Source organism: Peromyscus eremicus, chromosome 10, assembly GCF_949786415.1.
Source record: "Peromyscus eremicus chromosome 10, PerEre_H2_v1, whole genome shotgun sequence".
NCBI classification, from domain to species: Eukaryota; Metazoa; Chordata; class Mammalia; order Rodentia; family Cricetidae; genus Peromyscus; species Peromyscus eremicus.
In genome coordinates this window covers 8,265,309-8,290,756 of record NC_081426.1, presented here as the reverse complement: position 1 = coordinate 8,290,756, position 25,448 = coordinate 8,265,309, and the positions used below count along the sequence as shown (strand labels likewise).

The following is a 25,448-nucleotide window of genomic DNA, read 5'->3' as shown; positions in this document are numbered from 1 at the left end:
AAGTTTAAGACTGGGTAGCTTTGGTTGTCCTGGAACTTGCTGGCCTTGAACTCTTAGGTTCTTGATGCTGGTATTATTAAAGGCATGTGCCAAAACACTTGGCTAAGTATGTATTCTTTTTGAAACTCAGGTAGCCCTGACTGGCCTGGCACTCACCATGTAGACCGCCTGTATTCAGAACTCAGATCCTCTTCCACTCCTTCCTGCCTGCCTTCTTTCTTGATGCTAGACGTGAACGGGGTTCTAAGCTTCTGTGTTGCCACTGAGTTTTTACCAAACCCCTCCTTGATTGAATGCAAGTTTAATAAACCAGATTTGTAGGAAAGGCTGATGCATTTGCTTTTTTTTTTTTTTATGTACATGCAGAACCAAGAGGGCACCAGATCTCATTACAGATGGTTGTGAGCCACCATGTGGTTGCTGGGAATTGAACTCAGGACCTCTGGAAGAGCAGCCAGTACTCTTAACCTCTGAGCCATCTTGCCAGCCTGATGTATTTTCTTTTTTTTCTTTCTTTTTTTTTTTTTTTTTTTTGGTTTTTCGAGACAGGGTTTCTCTGTGTAGCTTTGCGCCTTTCCTGGAACTCACTTGGTAGCCCAGGCTAGCCTCAAACTCACAAAGATCCGCCTGGCTCTCTCCCGAGTGCTGGGATTAAAGGCGTGCGCCACCACCGCCCGGCCTGATGTATTTTCAAAGAAATAAAATCCTTTTCTCTCCCTCTCCTTTCTAAAAACCTTCCTCTCCCTCCTTTTCTTAAAAGGTCTCTGTAGCCTTGGCTGTCTCTGAACTCAGAAGCCATGTATCTCAGTATTCGTAAAGTTAGGCTCACAGACATGCACCATGATTTTAAAAAAAGAAAGTATATGTCTGTCTGTGTCTATGTGAGTTTTGGGGATGGAATATATGCCATCAGGCTTGGTGGCAATCCCTTCAGTTCATGAGCGCTCTCCAGGGTACCGTCTTACTAATCGAGTGGTTTGAGCTTCCGGGTAGCTAGAGAACTAGGGAGTCCTACCCTACCCTACCCTACCCTCCTGAGTACTTGGGATTACAGCCTGTAACCCTAGCCTGATGAGCTTCTGCTTCTGGCAGTTCATCTCTCAGATGTTTCCAGAAGGTAAAAGTGTCATTGTGCCTTTCTCCATACTTTACATTTTAATGAATTCTAAAGAACACCTTAGCTTAATTCTTTTTGTATACTGTTCTAGCAAAGAATGGCTCAAGAAGTATTGACACATTTAAAGGAACATCCTGATGCTTGGACACGTGTCGACACGATATTGGAGTTTTCGCAGAACATGAACACGAAAGTAAGCAAGTGGTGGTTTAAGATCCATTCTTCTTTTCTTCCAGTCGTAAACTTTGAGGAAGGTGTCTCATTTTAGTATTAGCATTTGTTACCAAATCATTTCATATTGCTAACTTATTTCACAATTATTCTAGAGCTTAGAATTAATTCTTGCAAATAGTCCTAAGAATTATGAATGAAGATTTTGTAATTGGGACTAGAATGCAAGGTGGTTTTTGTGTGTTTTCTTTTTCTTTTTTTTTTTTTTTTTTCCCTTTTGGGGGCGGGAGTTTTTTCCTTTTATAACATGTATATAGGTCTTAGCATAAGTTTTAAGTTACTCAGAGATGAGACTTAAATTATTTTGGGCAAGTAATCAATATAATACAGGCTAGGCACCATCAACACCCAGTAGTGTGGACAGCTTAACACCCTACTCCATGGTACCAGTGTTTCCATTGAGACAGCATTCAGTTCTTATTTGCAATTGAAAATGTTATAACTCGGGGCTTTTTTTCTTTTTTTTTTTTTTCCTTGAGTTTGAACAGAAGGGTTGATCAAAATGTGTTTTGACTGTTGAATGCTTGATGATTCACGCTTCTCTTTAAACGCCTTAAAGTAATAAACTTAACCATGGCATTCTGTTTAATACACAAAAGGTCTCTACTTGATATACATTGTGTTAAAACAGAAAATAGCCATGTGCACATCTGTTTATGAAATCAGAATGTGTTAGTTAACAGTTTAAAAATATTAATTAGTTTTGACATCTTGGTAAATTTTAAGGCAAAAATACAGCCCAGAACTTCCTCAAAGTGCTAACCTTAAGTAACATAACAGTGTTTGCCTGTTTGCTTGCCTGGTAAATTTTGCTTTTTATACTGACAGACATTACTAATGTTTAAGTTGATTTATCAACAGTATTTTTAAAAACTCAAATTTGTCTTGTGAAAAATGAGATGATTAGAGGAACAGAAAGAAAGCAACAGGTAAAGAATTCTTCAATTTACATAAATTACAAATGATTTGGTGCTAAATTTATGCACTATGACATTTGGCTTTTATGCAATCATTTTTTTTTCTTTAAAGATGTTAACACTACCTGATATTAATCATAATGTTCCATTATGTTGATTGCTTGTAATAGGAAGAAAAGGGGTGTCTTCCTGTGCAACTACACAGCTAGGCTTTGACGGCAGGCCTCCACAAGGTCTACCCTTTTGATTCCCTTTAACTGAATTCTGTTCATCGATTGTTTTTGTTTCAGGGGTGGTGGGAGGGGAAGGGGGACTCGATGCATAAAATAAGTATTTCTAAGGGCTCAGAAATTTCTGCCATAGGGATCATTTCATGCGTTTGTTTTTTCATGTAGTCTTTGCTGTTACCTGTCCCTCATCTTCATAGCTCAGCAGTGGATAACTCAGTTCTGAGGTTTGAAGTAGAAGTAGGTGTTTAATTGTTTGTTGGCTTGTTTTTTAAAGACTGGCTGTCACTTCACGTTTATGAAGAAAATGGTTTTCCGAAAGGAACAAGAATTCTTTCTCTTTCCAAGTTTCACATCCAGAGTTGTTTTTGATGAGGAGAGGTTAGGACTTAGATTGCAGGAATGGACACCGTGCATGCACCTTTGACCACATGTGTGGAATGCTTGTATTGGGCTCCCTTCCTCAGCCGCTTTGTTAGAAAGTTTTCAAGTAGGACTGTGTGTTCAGCAAGCTGATCCTACTTTGTAATTGTAGAAAGGGTTGGAATTAGTGAGTCAATACTACATAATGAGTATTAGTCAGTAAAGGATGAGTAAATTAATGAATGTGATAGTAATGGAAGGGGGTATTTTTAATTGAGAAACAAAAATTAGGTCAGGTATCTTAAAAGATTTTTTAGTCTCACTTATTTATGGTGTTTAGTTTCTTGGTGCTTCATGGGTCTTTTGAATTGGTTATTAACAAGAGGGCATATTCTGTAACACGATGTGGTCTTCTGTTTTGATTTTTTCTTTTTCTTTGGGATCTTTAGGTAGTATGATTTGTAGTAGGTTTTATGCTAACTTAGAGGAACTGTTGTCTTTTGTATGCCTCTGAGCACTAGTTCTGTAGAGCTACTGACCAGGGTAGGAAGGTTTACTACTGCTGATTGGGAAATACTGTAGTGACATTTAATTCCTTAATAACAGAATTTGTTATGGCCTTGTTCTTATTTTAGAGGACTTTAAGGAATGTTCTGCAAATGTAGAGTTTGAGTAGAGATTGCAAAGAAATCATTTTTGTAAGGTATAAAATATTAAAATGAAAGAAAACAGCAAAAAGTATTTGAGCACAATGTAGTTTGGGACAGTCTATATTGTGCTTTGGCTAAAATGAGCATTTATATGATCCCTTTGGTTGAAATACTAATGCTCCTATTTTATTGTGTAAATGACTAACAATTTTAAAGATGAACTCTTATTCTCAGCCAAAACTTGCAATCTGAGGCTATGTGAATGAGTTTACCTTTCAGGTATTACAGCCGGTTATTAGAATTCCTAATTCTTGAGGTGAAACAAAAAACATTTTGGTTCCTTTTCTTCCTCCTGCCTATCTACACTAATTGGTCATAATAATGACCAATAATAATTGAGGTAGTAAATCCTGGAGCATGATAAATTCTTACATGTTAACTGTAGAATGCATACACAGCAGAAGGGATAAAATGGATTCAAAGTGGTGTCTGTTGATTTAACTTCATCACATGCAGTTACAGCTTCCATGTTTATAAAGGGATACCTGAAAGGTAGACACAGATTGCAACATGCATTTGTATTTTATTTTGACTGTGCACAAAAGTTTATCTTTAAATTAGTAGAAATAGAAACTGCATAAGGGTGGGTCTAGAATTGAAAATGAACCTGTGGGTTTGTCTTGCTGCTCCTTAAGTAACACACCAGAAACGCTTACACTTGTGCAGAAAGTATCTGTGGCAACACTTGCTGTTTGGCTGCAAGCTTGTAGCTCCTAGAGGAGGATAGGAAGCTTGACAGCATCCAAGCTACTAAATTTCGGAGCCTGGTTGTGTTAATAATGTATGCGAGCCTATGAGCAGTCTTACGCTGTGAATTCCTATCTGGCTGTTATTTTTCCTTCTACAGATAAGCCCATTTGGCTGCTAAAGGGCTTTTTATTTGGTTCTTCCTCCTGGTGTGAGCATGTGTAAACAGCAGGACGTTTACATAGAGTAGTAAACAGTAAAATGAGGAAAATGCATGACATGTCAGCTTATGGGCGAATAGATCCTTGTTTAATATATGTAATTAAACTTGATAGCATAATGTTTTTGAAATGTTAGCTATAAATGTGTGTCTGTCCATTTGTGAATCCTGAAAGGTCCTGGTCCTATGACAAGAAACTCACATAATTCTATTCTCCAATTTTCAGTATTATGGACTACAGATTTTGGAAAATGTGATAAAAACAAGGTGGAAGATTCTTCCAAGGAACCAGTGTGAAGGTAGGAAATATCTTAGGGGTAAATAATTCAATTTTGGGTCCTGATATTCTTATTATAGTTGAGTGTATTAGTGTTGCATGGCAGGGTTATTTGTGTAGGGAAGGAAGAGTAGGCAGTCTTTTGGAGGAAAGAGGTGACCATCACTTTGAGCAAACCTTGTTTGGAAAGTCAGTATGCATGCAGTTGGGTGGGGTGGTGCTTCCCTTTAGTTCCAGCACTCAGGAGGCAAAGAGAGGCAGGAGGAGTTTCTGTGAATTTGAGTTCAACCTGGCCTACAGAGTAGCTCTAGGACAGCCAGAGCTATGTAGAGAGAGCCTGTCAAGAAAGAAAAAGGAAAGGAAAGAATGGACATACATGCCAGGCTGAGAATGAAGATTTGGGGAGGGGAGTCGCTGTGTCATCCTCAGCTTCACATGCACACCAAATTAATATCACTTGAGCTACTTTGGGGCATGGCTGAAGATAAATAAAACTTGAATGTGTTTTAAGATCATGACACAGTAACCAACAATATTGTTTATGTATAGCAGCTTGATTGGACTTTTTTGAATTTCTGAGGTTGCTTTATGAGCGAGGTCAGTTTCTAACTCTAAAATGAGAAAAGTGTAGTGATGGCTAGAATTAATCTTAAATATTTCTTACTGTATCAGGGAAGGTTGTAGTTGTAAGAAATCTGAGAACTAAGGTATGGTAGTTCCCGCCTGTAACCCCAGCACTCATAAAGGTGGTGGAGGCAGGAGGATTGGGAGTTCCAAGTCCTAGGCTGTATGAGATTCATTTCCACCCCTATGTACACACACACCTACATACACAAAACAAGTAAATGTAATAGTTTTAACAAAAAGACAATTGTTTGATACTTCTTAGAAAATTGAGGCTTGGTTTATAGACTAGTGGTAGGGCACTTGTTAACCCTGCCCCAGCCTCTGAATGTGAATGCTTTATTTTCTGCATATGGATGTTTTCCATGCATATGTACCACATGTGTGCCTGGTGCCTGGGGCAGTCAGAAGAGGATGTTGAATCCTCTGGAACTGTAGTTATGGGTGGTGGTGAGCTACCAGATCAGCTGTGAACTGTGTGTGTGTTGGGAACCAAACTTGGGTGCTCTGAAAGAGCAGTAAATGCTTTTTTTCCTTTTAAGATGTGTGTGTGTGTGCGTCTTACCATCTGTCCCAGTTGTTCTGTGCCCTTCCATCTGTGGAGGCCAGAAGAAAGTGACAGGTGTTGAGTTGGTGGTCGGACCTGAGCACAGGTCCTGGGAAAAAAGCACTAAGTGTTCTTAACTCTTGAGGCATCTTTCCAGCCATGTTCTTGTTTGAATACAATTTTTTGTTGTCCTTTATTTTTTATTGAGATGGTGTCCTATGTAGTTGAGGTTGTTTTGTAGGTAAGGGTGACACTGAACTTGTGGGTCTCTTGCCTCTAGCTGAGGGCTGGGAATATAGGCTTGAGCTACCATAGTTTGGTGAGTGCTGAGCAAACCTAGGACTTTAAACACAGTAGACAAGCTATCTACCAACTGAACTACAGTCTTAGCCTTAGTGTTTGATTGAGAATGACCAGGAACTCACTATGTGTACCAGGTTGGCAGGTGTGAATCATCATGCTTGGCTGATGTTTAAGTTTTAAAAGAAATATTTTTTAGTATTTTTAAATAGTAATTCATTTTCCTGTTTGGCACTTTTTAAAAGTTTATAGACACAAACTTTATTGTAGGGGCAGGAGTAATATTCTTAACATGTAAGGAATTTAAGAAATGAAATTAATGGTAAAATTACCAGAAACTTAACAGTGAATATAATATGAACACGCCAAGTATGGTAGTTCACACCTTTAATCCCAGCAGTGAGGGGCAGAGCAGGTGGATCTCATTTAGATACCAGCCTGGTCTACATAGTGGGTTCCAGGCTAACCAGGGCTACAAAGTAAGACCTTGTATTAATTATTGAAAAGATAATATAGGACTGGAGAACTGGTTCAACAATATTGAACACTTTGTGCTCCTGCCAAGGACCTGCTTGGTTTCTAGTATACACAGTAGGTGACTCAGGCCTTTAGCTTCAGCTCCAGGGGATCCAGTGCCCTCTTCTGGCGTCTGAGGGTACTGCAGACGCATACACACCCAGGCAAGCACATAAACCCTCACAGGCCAGAAAAGAGCATTGGATCCCCTGGCTATGAGTTGCCTGGTTGTGATGCTAGGAACCAAACTTAGGTCCTCTGCAAGAAGGGCAACCACTCCTAACTGCTGCTTCATCTCTCCAGCCCTCTAAAAGGTAATGCAAAATAGGAAACAAACTTGAATTGGGTTGTAAATTTTTTGCATTGCTATGATGTTCATTTAGCCTTGGGTCAGAAAATAACATCTATGTGTTTGGTGGTTTTATGTATTAATGGTTATTAAATTAGTGATTTGCTAGTAATGGCTGAATTAGTATTTTTCAGGTTAATGGAGTTATCTTAATTCATTTCTTTATATTAGGTGCCTTACGGGTTCCTAAATGCTTTGGGGTGTGTGTGTGTGTGTGTGTGTGTGTGTGTGTGTGTGTGTGTGTGTGTGTGTGTGTGTTTTGTAACCTTTGACATTTTACTTTTAGTTTAGGGTTTTGTTTGCTGTTGCTGTTTTTGAGACCCCAGAGCCCAGGGAAGTCCTGTTGCTCTGTCTCCCTCCACCCCCATGAACCGTCTCCTTTCTTAAAAGTACCTTTTCCACGTTGACCCCATTTTGTTGCGACTCACTGAGTTAAACCAGGACTGTCCAGTGAACATGGGTGGAACTGCCATTGGATCTCATGGGCTCAACCATGAATATACAGCTCAAGACAATGAATGACTCCTCCCCCAGCAGCAGTCAGTGGCCAGTGTCTTTTGGTTTTCTAGACATACAAGTGAAGGTTAAGACAACAACAAAAGACCCCATAAAACTAGATCAGTTTGTGTTCACGATGCTTCTGTTTATTATTAAATGAGTTTTAGCTGGGTGTGATGCACACCCCATCCAAGCTGTTCCAGAACAGCCAAGACTACACACTGAGACCCTGTCTCAGGAAAAGCAAGAGCATCTTATTTTTAAATTAAAACTTTTGTTTTCAATTCCCCACCACCACCACAGGGTCTCTATGTAGTCCTGGGTATTGTGTAGCTATGTAGACCAGGCTGGCCTCACCTCACTCCTTGCCTCAGGAGGACAGGACTAAAGGTGTGCTTTACCATGCCCAGCTTTAATCACATCAGTCCCATAGCACGAGGCCATTCTTTCACAGTCAGTGGAGGCCAGCCTGAACATAAACCCTGTCTAAACCCAGTCTCAGAGACTAGAGGCAGAGGGTAAAAGGAGTAAGAGTGACTATTATCCAGGACTTGGGAAACAGATGTGGAAAGATCATAAAATTCAAGACCAGCTCAATACACAGTGTTGCAGGCTAGGTAGAGACTATCAAAGGTAGCTTTGGAGGTAGAAACAGAAAGATGAGGAATTTTAGAGGATTGTAGGCTACAAGAGACACTGTCAGCCGGGCGGTGGTGGCGCACGCCTTTAATCCCAGCACTCGGGAGGCAGAGCCAGGCGGATCTCTGTGAGTTCGAGGCCAGCCTGGACTACCAAGTGAGTTCCAGGAAAGGCGCAAAGCTACACAGAGAAACCCTGTCTCGAAAAACCAAAAAAAAAAAAAAGAGACACTGTCATTCACTCTTTAGGCAGAGGTCAAATGATTACTTTAAGACACCCCCCAAAAATAAATAAATAAATGCTAAAAACAGTAAGTAATCCTTTGAAGAAAATGTGCCTACAGTTTTAAATGATACATACTTTCTTCACAAGAAATATATCAATTGCAAAGAAAAAAATACTGGATTGGAGATGGCCTAACAATTATAAGAGCTTGCTGTACTTGCAGAGGTCCTAAAATGGGTCCCAGCACCCATTTTACCTGTATGTAACTCTGGTCTCACTGGGTGCTCACACACAGGTAATATACTATTACAGACACACATGCATAGCAAAATAAAGTATAAAGATCAAAAATGTGTGATTTTAGGCATGCATTTACTCCTGTGTAGTTTCAGAACTTTGTGGGCAGGATCAAAAGTCCAAATATGTATAGTTCAATGTTTGTAGAGTGTTTTGCTCTATTGCCAAAGTTGGCCTCAGTTTTAGCCAGGCCAGCTAGACCTTCTGGCAGATTGTCCTCCTTTAGTCTCCCCAGTGTTGATATCATAGAGGTCAGCTGTTAAACCAGAGAGAGTGCGTGTATTTAAACAAGAATGCATATCACTTGGTGTACTTTTCCTATAAAACTAATGTGCTGTTAGATGGGCCCAGCATGCCTATAATCTTACCTTACAAGAATAAAAGGGATTTAGGAGGAAGATAGGTAGTTTATAGTTAGCCTGGGCCTCCCCCCTTCAAGACAGGGTATTTCTGTGTATCCTTGGCTTGTCTGTTCTTCTGGAACTCTATTATAGACCAGGCTGGCCTCAAACTCAGAGATCCGCCTGCTTCTGCCTCCCAAGAGTGCTGGGATTAAAGGTGTGTGCCACCACTGCTTGACTTGGTTCTGATTTTTCAAAGCTTAAAAGGTTCAAAAGTATGAAAAGCATATCCACTAACTTTTTGAAGTGTTTACCATCACACCCAAGGAGTTGTGTGTTAGGCAAGTATGCTACTTCTGAACTACATCCAAAGTCCTAGTTGACGGTCTGTGCAATTGCCAGCACTGGTGAAGGGTTTGGAGTTTGAAACTCATTACTCAGCCCTCTCCCAGGTCCTGAATATTTGTTAGCATGGGGCAAAAGTGTGATTTTGTTTCTTCATTGAGTCACATTTTGGCCAGGTGGTGGTGGCACACACCTTTAATCTTAGCAATTGGGAGGCAGAGCCAGGCAAATCTGATTTCCCAGACAGCTAGACCTTCACAGGGAAACCCTGTCTCAAAACAAGCAAACAAAAAGTCACATTCTAGTCCAGGGTATACAACAGTTTCTTTGCCTCAGCACTCAGAGTGCTGGGATTACCGGCATAAACCACCATGCCTATCTTATAAGGAAGTTTTAGTTTTTAATACACTATATTTTTTTTTAATAGGAATAAAAAAATACGTTGTTGGCCTCATTATCAAGACATCCTCCGACCCAACTTGTGTAGAGGTAAGACAATTCTTTTGAAAATTATTAGTTTTTAAATTTTATTTTCTTCGTGTGCACACAGGACCATGCCTAAGCACCACAGCATGGATGTGGTGGTCAGAGGACAACTGGGAAGAGTCAGTGCTCTCCTCCTCTGCCTGCCACCTGTGGGTCTGGAGATTGAACTCAGGTTTACAGTGTAAACCACTGGGTTTTTATTACACTTATCTATTGTACGTGCAGTGTGTTACACCCGGTGCTTATTTGAGGTTTGAGGGCAACTTTTGGGAGTCGGTTCTCCTTACACCGTATATATAGGTCCAGAGACTTGGAACTCAGGTGGTCAGGCTTGGTGGCAGTTGGCTTTTCATGCTGAGCCACCTCGATGGTCCCCAGTGAATGTGTTCAAGAAAGCAAACATTTAAATGTTAGTGTACTTTCAATAGTCACGAAAACATGCATATTATGTTTATGCTGTATTCTTTAGGTACTTGTTTAATCTGACCCTTTTCCTCCTTCCCTAGAAAGAAAAGGTGTATATTGGGAAGTTAAATATGATTCTTGTTCAGGTAAGCTTTAAACTAACCATCTTTGTCATAAAAAATTAAATGACTGTTACATTTGGGTCTATTGTTCAAAATTCCTCTATCCCATAGATACCTTTATAAAAATTTTGTATTTTTATGTGTAGATGTGTGTTTTCCAGTGGGTATGTGCATGGAAGTGAAGGGTGTCTTCCTCCCCAACCCCCCACCCCCAGATAAGGTTTCTCTGTGTCCTGGAACTTGATTTGTAGGCCAGGCTAGCCTCGAACTCACAGAGATCCACCTGCCTCTGCCTCCCCAGTGCTGGGATTAAAGGCATGCACCACCACACCTGACCTGAGATTTGCTATAATGAACCTGTGGTGGTAGGAGTCAACATTTACTTTAAGACTTGCAGTTATATGGCTTCAGTGCATACTGGAGTTTAAAATTTTCAGTGTGACCACTGGACTTTATCTGCCTGATACTGTGCATTTTCCTTACATGTGGCTGGTCCAGTCCCAGTTTTTATATCCTTACACCGAGTTTGGCCTCCTAGTTAGTCTCCATACAGTCAGTCTTTCCTAACCACTTACATGTCTTAAGTTTAGAATGTTTATATTGACCTGTTTTCTTTACTGACCCCTAACAGGTCACCCTTTTGTAGAATGTTAGTAATATTCTTGGCTATGATACTATCCATACTTCAAAATTCTAATATATTTAAGAATTTAGTAGAAGATTCTTTCCCTATTTGTGCCATAGATCTACTTGAAGCTTGTAAAATGTCCACACCCTGCTATAATTCAAGAACCTGGTGGCATCATCTTTTAAGAGTCTCAATTCAGCTTCGCTGCATTAACAAATGTAAAATAATGTAAGGACTAGATTATATCCAACAGAAAATGTCTTTTGTTGGTTTTGGAGTAGCAGGGATTGATCCCAGGGGCTGATAGGCTAGATGAGCATTCTCACTAGCCCCTAAATCTTGTCTTCTTAACTCACTCTTTATCATTTAATTAGATCTTAGTTGTTTTGGGATAGGTTATACATATCTACCTGGCAAATATTAATATCCATTCACACTAGAGCCATATGTAACCATCAGGGTAACTGAGTGGGGTCTGTGAGTATTGAAAGCACTGTGTTTCGTGTTTATGTGTGGCATAGAGAATGACACAGTTCCTCCTTAATAAAAGGGGTAAAGTGTGTAATATTCTGACTGTGAAGTTGTTGTGTCTTCATCAAATGAAATGAAATGGACATTTCATCTTTAATTTTAGATACTTAAGCAAGAGTGGCCGAAGCATTGGCCAACCTTCATCAGCGACATTGTTGGAGCAAGTAGGACCAGTGAAAGTCTGTGTCAGAATAATATGGTGATTCTTAAACTCTTGAGTGAAGAAGTATTTGATTTCTCTAGTGGACAGATAACCCAAGTGAAAGCAAAGCATTTAAAAGACAGGCAAGTAATTATGTTTTAAATTATCTCATGCTACATGGAGATCTAAGTGTGAAAGTTTGTTAACTTCAGTGTGATCAGCAATGTCTTAAATTACTTGAGGGGGTATATGCACAAGGAGTTGTCAAGTGTCCTCCCTGTCACTCTGTCGGGTCTGCCTGAAATCAGGATTTGCATTTTCCCTCTTGCCTAAATCTTTTTTTTTTCTTCCCCCCCTTAGCATGTGCAATGAGTTCTCACAGATATTTCAGCTCTGCCAGTTTGTGATGGTAAGTGGTTTGGTTTCTTCTTTTTGAAATAAGTTTTAGAGTCAAGTATATTTATGATACGATGCTTGCATTGGCAGGAAAATTCCCAAAATGCTCCTCTTGTACATGCAACCTTAGAAACACTGCTGAGATTTCTGAACTGGATTCCACTGGGATACATCTTTGAGACCAAGTTAATCAGCACATTAATTTACAAGGTAAAGCCAGTACACTTCAATTTTGTCTCTGAATAGGCACAAATAGTTTTTCTTCGCTGACACTCTAATGGCTATCTTTGTTTTTAAAATGAAGGAACTGCTCTCAAGATTTTTACATGAATATTAATCATTTGATATGAGTCTTTAAATTTTTTTTTCTTTAAACTCAGGAATAATGGTACATGTAATTCCAATACAGAGTCAGAAGTAGGTCTTTATATATATATAAATATATATAAAAATATATATATTTGTTAATTTTGCTTGAATGTGTGTGGGCATGGATATGTATGGAGGTCAGACAACTTGGTTGAGAGTTGGTTCCCTCCACCGTAAGGGTTGAGGGGATTGAATGTTGGGGGCTTCTTTATCTCTAAGGCCCCAGGTACAAGGATTTCAAGTTTGAGGATGGCCTGAATTACTTTCCTAGAAAGGTCTGTCCTAAGAAACCTACAGCTAGCTGGGTCAGTTGTTTAAGAATCAGACATTGTTACAGTTTAAGACCTGTGGGAAGTGTTCTCCTTTTTCCTTCTTTTTTAGGGGGCAGGGGTACTTCTGAGACAGCCTTGGCTGTCCTGGGACTTGATTCCTAGAAGCCTGACTTGAACTCACAGAGGTCCTCCTGCCTCTACCTCTGGAGTGCTGAGATTAAAGGCACATGCCACATTGGGTTGCAAATCCCAGCACGTAATCTGAGAACACTTACTTTCCCGGTCTCAAAAAAAAAAAGGCAAAACGGGCTGGAGAGATGGCTCAGAGATTCAGAGCACTTGGTTGCTCTCCCAGAGGTCCCAAGTTCAATTCCCAGCAACTGCATGGTGCCTCACAACCATCCATAATGAGATCTGGTGCCCTCTTCTGGTGTGCAGGCACACATGGCAGGCAGAACACTGTACATAATAAATAAATCTTTTTTTTTTTTTTTTTTAAGAGCAAAAACAAAACATAAAGTGAAGGCTGGAGATTATAGCTCATTGGGGTGGGGTAGCTTGCCTAGACTGTCCCAAGATTGGATCACTGGTGCTGTCAAGAACAAACGAGTGCTGGATTTGGGCATAATTAGTGTATTGTTTTCTTTCACTTGAGTCACAGTGAGGTAATTCAGGTGATATTCCTATGAATTGAAAATTTTGTTTTATATGTATTTTTGTATGTAATTGGCTGTCCCCAGGGTCAGACTCAGATCATCAGGTGTAATGGCAAATGCTTGAATACTGAGGCCATGAAAATCTATTTTACCTAAAAAATTAGAATACCATGCACTTTGTATTGTTACTCATTGACTGTAGGTCATTCCACCTGTAGGTGGAATTTTTCTGCCCCACCTGTCTGTTCCCAAATAACTGGCAGCCACTTCCCATATAAATTATAAATGCTTGCCAGGCGGTGGTGGCGCACGCCTTTAATCCCATCACTAGGGAGGCAGAGGCAGGCGGATCTCTGTGAGTTCGAGGCCAGCCTGGTCTCCAAAGCGAGTTCTAGGAAAGGTGCAAAGCTACACAGAAAAACCCTGTCTTGAAAAAAAGCCAAAAAAAAAAAAAATTACAAATGCTCAGCAGGTATCTATCTCAGGCTTGCTACTCACTAGCTTTTACATATAAACTACTCATGTTTCTCATCTATGCCTTGCCCCGTCACTCGGGGCCTGTTACCTCATTTTCTATGCATCTTGCTTCCTTGGCTGCTGGCTGGCATCTCTGGACTCCACCCTTCTCCTCCCCAGCGTTCTCAGTTTGGCCTAACTTTATCCTGTTCAGCTATTGGACAGTTAGCTTGTTTATTAATCCAGTTGTAGCGACATATATTCACACAGTGTACAAGATTATTCCACAGCAGTTACCAGTGCATTGCACTGTGTTATCTGGATGAATGTTACAGGGTGTTTATTGAACCTTAGTAAAGACAGATTGTTGTAACAAATGAACTTTGTAGATCCGCCTTGAATATTTCCCAAATCAGCCACCAAGGGTATACAGAACATATATATAAAACTAAATTTTTCCATAATATGTTAATCTTAGTCCTGTTGATTATCTCCTAAAGATCTTATTTTGGAGGTTGTGAATAGTGGCAAGGATTTAAGTTCATCTCAAATTCAGTATAGCTGATATGTAAGTTGACCTTGATCCTTGTTTTTTGGCCATTGTCTATTCTCAGAGTAGGGTTTGTTTTGGTGCCTTTATTTTTGGTTTTGTTTTGTTTTTTATTTGTTTATTTATTAGGATGAGGTCTCAAGCCAATCAAACATAAATAGTAATGATCTTGGGAAAGTTACCACAAGTTTGTTTTTTTTGGTTTGGTTTGGTTTGGTATTTTGGGGGGTTTTTTTTTAGCATGTACTGGGGATGTAGCTCACAAGCATTAGGTTTAATCCCCAGCTTCCCTGTAGTATATCCCTGTGGTGCAGGCAGAGAGGTCAGAAGTTTAAGGTCTTCCTCAGCTTTATAGCAGTTAGGATCTCCATCTGGGCCTCATGAGATCCCAGTCTCAAAAGAAAGCAAGTATATGTGCTCCTCAGACATTTCAGTATTTGAGTATATGGTGTTTCTTCAAAATGTATGCAAAAATAAAAATCTGTTACCCACTATTTTCAGACTTTATCCTTGAGTTTATGATTGTAAGGCTCCTTTATTTTTAAATTTGTTGTGTATCACATGAGTGTCTATTCTCTAGGATGCCGGAAGGCATAAAACATCAAAAGAGGGTGTTGAATCCCCTTGGACTAGCTACTAGTGAGCTGTCAGTGAGTGTTGTTACGAGTAGAATCTGGGTCCTCTGCAAAAGCACCGAAAGCTAACTCCAGCCCGTACCCTCCTTTGTCATTTTTAAAGTAAAATATTTCTTGAGTTTAATTTTGTTTTCTCTTTTAATAAAATAGTTCCTGAATGTTCCAATGTTTCGAAATGTGTCTCTAAAGTGCCTCACTGAGATTGCTGGTGTGAGTGTAAGCCAGTATGAGGAACAATTTGAAACTCTGTTTACACTCACAATGATGCAGCTAAAGCAGGTAATATACCACTATCTTGAAAATTGAATGATTGCAATGCATTCATTAAATTCAATGATTTTAATGCATTAGAAATACCAAGTAAACAATAACAAGGTTATATTAAGTTAAAGTATAGAACAGTTAAGTGTACATTATATTACAACCTTAGGTAGAAGTTGTTTTCTTACTTGAAATGTGAAGGTTTTAAGGGTTCTGTGATAATAGAGTTGTAGAAATTTGAATGTTGGGTGTTGTGACAACTTGATCACACACAGTAGGACCAACCTCCCCCTCCTCGGTCTTTAACATTGCTTGTCCAAACTGGACAACCTCTTCTCTAGACTAGTGTTTGTTGCTACAGGTGTGAAAGAATGGTTTCAAGCCCCGATTTAATTGTCTAGGAAGTTGAATAAATGATGTTGTATTACTATTTGCCATTTGTATGCACTTTTTTCCCCCCTGTGTGTCTTGAGAAAAATCTGATAGAAAAGTTCAAAGAATATAACAGACAGTCATCTTACTATGTATCTTTTTCTATAAAGTAAATCAGTCTAGATTGGCCAGAAACAAGATGGAGACAGCTGTTCTTTGTATGTTGGTGTTAGCAAATGGGGTTGTCATTTAGAGTGCAGACTGTTTTGTTGGTGTTGTAACATGTAGATTGATAATGGTTTTCAACTTCCAGATGCTTCCTTTAAATACTAATATTCGACTTGCATATTCCAATGGAAAAGATGATGAGCAGAACTTCATTCAAAATCTCAGTCTTTTTCTCTGCACCTTTCTAAAGGAACATGGTCAACTTTTAGAAAAAAGACTGAATCTCAGGGAAGCACTCATGGAGGTAAGTTTGGTCCCTAGCATTTGTTTGTCTCTGGAAAGGGAACAAAGCTCTTGATTGTGTGGATTTTGAGACGTCTTGTTTGTTCTCCACCTGTGATTTTTTTTTTTTTTTTTTTTTTTTTGGTGTGGTGTTTGTTTTGTTGTTAGCTTGTTTTGAGGCAGGGTCCTTTTATTTAGCCCTGACTGTCCTTGAACTCACATGCTGCCTCTGCCTCCCTCTTGCTGGGATTAAAGGCATGTGCAGCTGCTTTTTTGGTTTTTTGAGAGAGTCTCATTATTTCCTAGGTTGATGTGGATCTCTGTAGGGCAATCTGGTGTTGAACTTGTGTTGCGTCTACATTCCTTAGCTTTCCAGGTGCTGAGATTACAGGCATGAGCATACTTAGTTTGCAAAACAGATTCTTGCTTTGTTTTTGGGGTGTCATCCTACAGTTCTAGTTGACCAGGCTGGCCTTGAATGCAGAGATCCACCTGCCTCTGCCTACCAAGAACTAGGATTAAAAGTTTGTACTACTATGACTGACAATTTTTTAACTTTTAAATTGGAAAACTGTTAAGATCCCAGAACAGATAGAAAAGCCAGAAATGACAGTGCTGTGCATATGAATCCACACAATGTAAATATTGTATCGGGACAGTCTGTAGGAGTCTAGTTTTGAAACATGCTCATGCTAGTAATCTCAGCACCTGGGAAGCTAAGGAGTGAGGATTCCCGGAAGTTGCAACACCAGAGTTGTATCTACACCAGCCAAGGAAATAGTTTTGTTGTTTGAATATGTGTCTGAATGCTTTAACCAACAGTAGTCTGGTTTCCAAACATTTTTATCATCTCCACAGCACATTCTGTACCCATGTTTTGTTTGAGACCAAGCCCTCTAATCCTGGTTTGCACTAAACTCCTCAGACTTGTGAGGATCTTGTCTTTGCCACCAAGAGTGGTGGTGGTGTGTGCTTAACCATTACCTGCTACCAAAGGGTCTATTTATGATGTGGGGGTTTCTGACTCACCTTAAACTGTGATTACCTGAGGATGCCTTGTGATTCTTGATCCTCCTGCCTTCTTCCCGAGCGCTGGGACTAGAACTGTAGGGCATGCGCGCCAGTTCCAGTGGCCAGTTTAAACAGACTTGATTATAACTCAGTTAAGTATATTGGACACATTAGAAGACATGTCTGAAGAAACACTTGCTTCCAGAGCTTTCTGAATGAAAGTACAGACATATTCCAAACAATATTTTTAATCCTGATTTAAGAGCTGGGAAGCAATTTGAAGATTTGGTGGTAATATTTTAATTCTGTTGGTCTTAATATGTAGGCCCTTCATTATATGTTGTTGGTATCTGAAGTGGAAGAAACTGAAATTTTTAAAATCTGTCTTGAGTACTGGAATCATTTGGCAGCTGAGCTCTACAGAGAGAGTCCGTTTTCTACATCTGCTTCTCCATTGTTATCTGGAAGTCAGCATTTTGATATTCCTCCTAGGAGACAGCTGTACTTGACTGTGTTATCAAAGGTAATGATGAGGGGTTGGTGAGTGCTCTCACTGTTTCTTACTGTAGTGTTGATGGCTAATAGGTGTTGTGAGTAGAACATTAAAAAAGAGGTTTTCCAGCTGCAGTTTTTGGAAGTATGGTTCTTAAACTAGCAGTCTTGTATTATCTGAATTTATTAGAATGTACATTCATTGGCTATCCCAATCTATTCAGTTAGACACATGAAATCTGTAAGCCAGAGGTTGATTGTTCATTGATACTACTAAAAAACAAAAACAGATCAAATAGGGTAATGAAATGCAATGTTGCAGAGTTAACATTTGAGTTAGGTTTTGCTTTTTAGAAATTTTCATTCTTTTGGAGACAAGACCTTAGTATGTATCCCTAGCTAATATGGAACTCACTATATGGACCAGGCTAGCCTTGAGCTCAGATCTGCCTGCTTTCTGGTGCTGGGATTAAAGGCATGTGTCATCACTACACCTAGCTTTTTTAAAATTGAAAACATTTGACAGGTAGGTAAGTAGGTCAGTCTTAAGTAGACAAGGCTAGCCTTGACCTTGATCCTCCTGGATCAGCCTCCCAAGTGTTGGGATTACAAGCCTGTATGACTGTGCCTTGTTTGAAAGTTTGTTTTTGGGTTGGTAGCCAATCCCAGCCTCTAACTAGTGATCACTCTGTTCTGAGCGCTGAGACTACAGATGTGCCATCATCCATGACTGGATATTTTCTTTATCAATTTGATTCATGTGGCATCTTAAGTATATGCTTTTAGCTGGGTGGTGGTGCATGCCCCAGCACTGGGGAGGCAGAGGCAGGTGAATCTCTGAGTTTGAGGCCAGCCTGGTCTACAGAGCAAGTTCTAGAATAATAGCTAGGGCTACACAGAGAGATCCTGTCTCAAAACAAACAAACGAACAAAAATGTATGCTTTTAAATGTCTTCCACCGATTCTATATTTGGCGTGGATATCAAATGTCTTAACAGTTTCTTTATTGGTTTATTGATATGTAGGTCCGTTTATTGATGGTTAGTCGCATGGCTAAACCAGAGGAGGTACTGGTTGTAGAAAATGATCAGGGAGAAGTTGTAAGAGAGTTCATGAAGGATACCGATTCCATAAATTTGTATAAGAATATGAGAGAAACATTAGGTGAGTTAATGAATGACAATAATTTTACTCTTTGTAATTTTATGCCCTATTTGTGAAAATACTGTTTGGTCAAAGTTCTACACTTAACTGAATCTTTCAGTAACTGTATACTTATTAGTATGCTGTCACTCCTTAGCAAAAAAAAAAAAAATTATTATTATTAAAATTTTAGATGTCAAACATCTGGATTTTTTTTTTTTTGTAGTTTATCTTACTCATCTGGATTATGTAGATACGGAAATAATAATGACTAAGAAACTTCAAAATCAAGTGAATGGTACAGAATGGTCATGGAAAAATTTGAACACATTGTGTTGGGCGATAGGCTCCATCAGTGGTGCCATGCACGAGGAAGACGAGAAGCGGTTTCTTGTTACTGTTATTAAGGTATACAGCCAACAGGACAAAATAGAGCTGTAGGTATGCTTTATTCAACCACATTTAACCACAAGTAAGTTTGTCTTATTTTACAGGATCTTTTAGGATTATGTGAGCAGAAAAGAGGCAAAGATAATAAAGCTATTATTGCATCGAATATCATGTACATAGTAGGTCAATACCCAAGGTTTTTGAGAGCACATTGGAAATTTTTGAAGACAGTAGTAAACAAGCTGTTTGAATTCATGCATGGTAAATCTCATTTACTCATTGTATTTAATTTTTTTTCACTGCTTTATTGAACAAAAAATAAATAAATGTTTTTATGTTGTTAGAGACCCATGATGGAGTCCAGGACATGGCTTGTGACACATTCATTAAAATAGCTCAAAAATGCCGCAGACATTTTGTTCAGGTTCAAGTTGGAGAAGTAATGCCGTTTATTGATGAGATTTTAAACAACATAAATACTATAATTTGTGATCTTCAGCCTCAGCAGGTATATAATCCTCTGTGCTTATTATTTAATGTGTATGGGTTTTTTGTTTACATGTATATATGTCTATGTACCACCGTGTCCCCAGTTCCTGCAGAAACCAAAAAGAAGGTGAATATCGGGCTGGAGAGATGGCTCAGAGGTTAAGAGCACTGACTGCTCTTCCAGAGGTCCTGAGTTCAATTCCCAGCAACCACATGGTGGCTCACAACCATCTGTAATGAGATCTGGCGCCCTCTTCTGGCCTGCAGTCATACATGCTGTATACATAATAAATAAATAAATCTTAAAAAAAAAAAAAGAAGGTGAATATCAGATACTATGGAACTCTGGTTACAGACAGTTGGGCCACCACGTGGGTGCTTGCACTAGAACCTGAGTCTCTGGAGAGTAGCAGGCCCTCTTAAGTGTTGAGTCACCACACCAGTCCTCTGTAAAATCACCAGTAGTCTGTAAAATCAATATGCACCAGGGATGGAGAGAAGTGGCTCAGCATTTGAGAGGGCTCCTGCTTTTGCAGAGGATTGTAGCTGGCTCCCAGCACTCAAATTGATGTTAATTACTGCCTGTAACTCCAGTTCCACAGTTATCCATCCCCATTTTATGACCTCAGGCACCTACATTTGCGTGCATATAACCCGCTCCCCCATTCCCACACATATGCACATAATCAAAAATACAGGAACAATTTTGAAATGGGGGTAAAAACATTAATCAGTACAATTTAAGTATATTTGTAACTTGCTTATATGTTTTCCATTATTTGGATGTGTGAGAATATGAATAAAATGTTTGCGTTTTAAAACAGGTTCATACATTTTATGAAGCTGTGGGATATATGATTGGTGCACAGACAGACCAGACCGTTCAAGAGCATTTGATAGAAAAATACATGCTACTTCCTAATCAAGTATGGGACAGTATAATCCAGCAGGCAACCAAAGTAAGTTGTTTTTGTTTTTCATTTTTGTTTTGTTTTATTTTTTGAGTTCTAATGAGGTTTAAAGTGTAATCAATCTCAGCACTTTTGAAAAATGTGTGCTGCATACCATAAGTCCATTTTAAATTATGACATATGTTCACGTATATGTGTGTGCCCACTGCACACATGGAAGGCAGAAGACAGCCTCTTGTGTTGTCCGTTCACTGGAGACAGGCTTCATCATTGCTGCCTCTCTCAGTGGGGAGCCGATGACTCGGTCTCCTTATAGGAGCCCTGGGAGAACAGACATGTTTTGCTAAGCCCAGCTTTACTATTACTCCTGGGGATCTGAACTTAGGCCCTCAGGTTTTGGTTTGTCAAGCCCTTTTCCTTACTCCAAGAGTGTTTAATGTGAGTTTGGACAATTGAACACTACAGAAGCTCAAGTATAATCCTAGCAGTTAGAGGCAGCATTAGGAGTTCAAGGTCATCTTTGGCAACACAGCAAATTTGAGATCAGCTGAGACCCAGAAGCTCCTGTCACAAGACAAAACAAAAACAAAATGAGAGACATTATAGAATCTTCCTTTGTGGGAGGATTTGCCTCTTTGAGACAGTTTACTTGGGGAACCCTACCTGTCCTGGAACTCAAGAGATCTGCTTGTCTCTGCTTCCCACGTGCTGGAATTAGAAGATTTGTGACACTGTGGCTAGCTTAGAATATCTTTCTTCTGTTTTGATCTTTTGGTGAGATTGTTTCACTTTGTTTTTGAGTGTGGGTGTTAGGTAATTGTGTTAGTTTTCGGTTAGGTTCTAGGGATTAAAACCTACGGCTTCATGTTTGTAAAACGTACTCTAACACTGAGCTACAACCCAGTTCCAAGTAAGACATTTTCAATAAGTGAGATTGTGTTTTATTTTGATAATTCCAGAATGTGGATATCCTGAAAGATCCTGAAACAGTCAAGCAGCTGGGTAGCATATTAAAAACAAATGTGAGAGCCTGCAAAGCTGTTGGACATCCCTTTGTAATTCAGCTTGGGAGAATTTATTTAGACATGCTCAATGTATATAAGTGCCTCAGTGAAAATATTTCTGCAGCTATTCAAGCTAATGGTAAGTGATTCTGGCTTCTTGGGGTGCTAGAGTGCTGTGTCAGTCATTCTGCTCTCACTGTCTGATCTGCTTTCTGCGTTCCTCAATTTAAGTCAGCCTGGGTGTCTGAGGTATCAAAGTCCAAGACCCTTTCTCAACCACTGTTTGCCCTTTGCCCAAATAAGATTATTCTTGCCAAAAGTATAGACAGTGGCTGTGTTGCAAAATTCCCAAAGCCCTATGTTTAGTCTTGGGTATCTTGCTGTTCTCACTTCAGAACTCTATCCCACATTAGTTTTAGACCTTTTCCCTCATAAATTCTCCTGTGAGTTCAGCTTTTTTAATGGTCAGTGGAATGATAACATCTGAAGTAGACCTAACTATTACTGTCAAGTGAGCTTATATTGATTGTTTTTTAGGTGAAATGGTTACAAAGCAACCATTGATTAGAAGTATGCGGACAGTAAAAAGGGAAACTTTAAAGTTAATATCTGGTTGGGTGAGCCGTTCCAATGATCCTCAGATGGTAAGAGTTTGTTTATTTTTTCTTTTGGTCACCCTCTCAAATTCACCATGTCTACATGTGTTTTTGCTTAATTAAAAGATAACTAGCCAGGTGGTGGCAGCGCACGCCTTTAATCCCAACACTTGGGAGGCAGAGGCAGGCGATTTCTGTGAGTTTGAAGCCAGCCTGGTCTACAGAGTGAGTTCCTGAACAGCCAGAGCTACACAGAAGCCCTGTCTCCAAAAACAAAACAAAAAACTTAGGTCTCAAAAGGTCAATGGAATTCGTGTAATGTGGGTCACAAGGAAATCCAGGCATATGGTCCGTAAGTGAGTAGCTGCTCTGGTGGCTTTGAAGTAGGAAGATAACAGACGGGCAAGTTAAGGTTCTTGAGCTGTCTCGACCACCCCCATCTTTGATCTTGAGGTTTGATGGTGGTCAAAGTAAGATGTCATTACTTCTAACATAAAATGAAGTGAACAACACATAATTCAGTAAATCAGAGTCTTAAATTGGCTAGAACCAAAATACTGCAAGACCAGATTTCTTGGTATACTGCATGTGGGAGCTTAGCACTCTGGCTTGCTAGCTGTATGAAGCTGGTGTGTTGGCACACACCTGTCATTACAGCTCTGGGAAACTAGCAGGATGAGCACCATGAGTTGGGGTCCTACCTGGGCAACATAATGAGATTCAAGAATACATTTAAATTATCCCATATCTAAGCTATTTGAGTATGTCAGTTACATACACTATTGTTAATGTTAACTTTACTGGTTGCTAAAATGTTTCAGCATGGTATCTCAGCAGAGCTTACAATAGTAAGGCCTTTTATTCCCCCCACAGGTAGCTGAAAACTTTGTTCCTCCTTTGTTGGATGCAGTTCTCATTGATTACCAGAGAAACGTCCCAGCTGCTAGAGAACCAGAAGTGCTTAGTACTATGGCCATTATTGTCAACAAATTAGGCGGACATATAACAGCTGAAATACCTCAAATATTTGATGCAGTTTTTGAGTGCACATTGAATATGATAAATAAGGTAGGTGGTTTGTGTTTTATTATATAATGGAAGATTTTGTAGTATATTCTCCACTCTAAAATGTACAAATCACAATTTTTAGGAAAAACTAGAATTAAGTATTGAGTTTATAGTATGTGGAATAATTGTCATCTTAATAACAAAATCTTGACATTTAAAAAAAAAAGAGATTAAGACTGGTCATGGACACATACAGAGATGGGAGGATCTAGATCTCTCAGTTCAAGCCCAGCTTGGTCAGTATAGTCACGACTACACAGTGGAGAGGTGGGCATTAGAGCTGTGGCGAAGCTCAGTGTGGTGGAATTTAAAACCGAGGGGCTGTCTGACACTCTGCTCTTGGTTTCTCGTGACTTCAAGGTGTAACAGGATATAATTTGGTGGTAATGATGTTTTAAAAACTTGTTCTTCTACATGGATTATAACAAACACACACTAAGGTCTTTGGGGGTGGGAATTTGGAACGACAGCATTTTGTTGAAGAGCACACACTGGACTTCTGAGTCCTGAGATTATAGACATTCACCAACCAAACTGGCTATGTTTTCCAGTTTGTAAGTATTTGCAGAGCATGATACTTGAACCTTTAAAATATGAATCCTAAAATGTGGGTGTAGAAGTACTTTTTGGTTGGGACCACCAACTTGCAAATAATTTCATGGAGACTTATTAATTTGAAAGCTTATTAATCTATATTCTGTCATGTGGCTGGGTTACTCTCCTGTACATATGTCCAATTTCTTTAGTGTCTTCCTAATGTCTGCCTTTCTTCTTCCCAGAGTCCTCTCTCTCCCTGCTAGTTCCCCATTCTCTCCTGCCTAGCTATTGACCATTCAGCTCTTTATTAAACCAATCAGAAGGCGCCTTAACATGTGGGTTTTCCTTTGGGGACAATAGATCTTACAGGACTTTTGGTAACTCTGAATGTGTGTCCAAGTACAGACTTGCTATTTGCCTCCCCTAATAATGTTATTTTGTCCTCATCTCTTTTAGGATTTTGAAGAATATCCGGAACACAGAACAAACTTTTTCTTACTACTTCAGGCTGTCAATTCTCATTGTTTCCCAGCATTCCTAGCTATTCCACCTGCACAGTTTAAGCTTGTTTTGGATTCTATTATTTGGGCTTTTAAACATACTATGAGGAATGTTGCAGATACAGGTAAATACATAATGAACCAGAAATACACTAAGTCACGCTCAATACCTCTTTAATTTCTGTTCTGTTGCTGCCACCTAAGTTCTGGGCGTACAGGCAGTGTGCCAGTGTGCACCTGAGCAGCATCCCAGTCCTTGCTTGGTTTTTATGTGTATAGTTGTTTTATCTGCATGTATATCCATGTACCGCACGTATGCTAGTGCCTGCAGTGGTCAGAAAAGAGTGTTGGACCCTTTAAAACTGGAGTAACTGGCTCACCTTGTGAGGAAGAGCAGAGAGCATTGTTAACCTGATATAACTATCAATGCTGTGCCTTCTCTTTGGATCATGCAAATCTTTCACCTTTACAAATACTGGATTTGGTTTCATCCCTTCAATAGCTGTGAAGCTGGGAGACTAGCCTGGAATACATGAGACCCCATGTCAAAGATAAACAGGGCTGGAGACAGGCTTCTTGTAGAGTACCAATTCCCAGTACCCACATACATCATGGCTAACGAGATCCATAACTGATTCAGTGGCATCCAATACCATCTTCCAGCCTCCACAGGCACTAGGCATGCATTTGGGATAACGACATGTACATACACAAAGGCTAAACACTCACATAGGAGAGGTTGAGAAGCAATGATTTGCTTTTAGCTTAAGTCTACCTTAGTTTCTACGGTAAGACCCTGTCTCGATAAATAAAACAAGGCATATATCTCTGCTCAGTTTTCATGTCGGATTGAGTAGGTAAACTTTCAGATCATTGAGAGGGTGGTGTGATGCTTATGGCATGTTTTGGAATCTTTGAGCTCCAATACAAATTGAAGGTTAATACAAAAATTGATGTAAAAAAATTTGGGGAGGATGGGGGACTCAGCTAGGCATAGTGGTGCATACCTTTAATATCAGCACCGGGAAGGCAAAGGCAGGTGGATCTCTGAATTTGAGGCAGCCTGGTCTACAAAGAGAAACTTGTAGAGAAACCTGGGGAGGGGTGAAATTAAGAAATTTTCAGTAAAGTAATTGACATTAATTT

At 39.6% G+C, this 25,448-nt stretch overlaps 1 protein-coding gene across 4 annotated transcripts in view; it reads left to right on the top strand.

Annotated features, from left to right (window-relative positions):
* The window catches only part of Xpo1 (exportin 1), a 42,885-nt gene that overhangs the window by 13,187 nt on the left and 4,250 nt on the right, over positions 1–25,448 (top strand). For 2 of the 4 annotated variants that reach the window (XM_059275320.1, XM_059275321.1), the window contains 19 exons: positions 1,209–1,310; positions 4,699–4,771; positions 9,858–9,919; positions 10,423–10,467; positions 11,706–11,887; positions 12,105–12,153; positions 12,231–12,350; positions 15,229–15,357; positions 16,025–16,183; positions 17,498–17,695; positions 18,690–18,828; positions 19,034–19,215; positions 19,302–19,458; positions 19,542–19,705; positions 20,511–20,645; positions 21,557–21,740; positions 22,139–22,245; positions 23,071–23,265; positions 24,259–24,427. In XM_059275320.1, the coding sequence (XP_059131303.1) occupies positions 1,209–1,310; positions 4,699–4,771; positions 9,858–9,919; positions 10,423–10,467; positions 11,706–11,887; positions 12,105–12,153; positions 12,231–12,350; positions 15,229–15,357; positions 16,025–16,183; positions 17,498–17,695; positions 18,690–18,828; positions 19,034–19,215; positions 19,302–19,458; positions 19,542–19,705; positions 20,511–20,645; positions 21,557–21,740; positions 22,139–22,245; positions 23,071–23,265; positions 24,259–24,427 (2,551 nt within the window). Of the gene's footprint in view, positions 1–1,208; positions 1,311–2,232; positions 2,278–2,435; positions 2,499–4,698; positions 4,772–9,857; positions 9,920–10,422; positions 10,468–11,705; positions 11,888–12,104; positions 12,154–12,230; positions 12,351–15,228; positions 15,358–16,024; positions 16,184–17,497; positions 17,696–18,689; positions 18,829–19,033; positions 19,216–19,301; positions 19,459–19,541; positions 19,706–20,510; positions 20,646–21,556; positions 21,741–22,138; positions 22,246–23,070; positions 23,266–24,258; positions 24,428–25,448 lie in introns of those variants that run through there. The other 2 variants (XM_059275323.1, XM_059275322.1) reach the window with 2 other exon arrangements.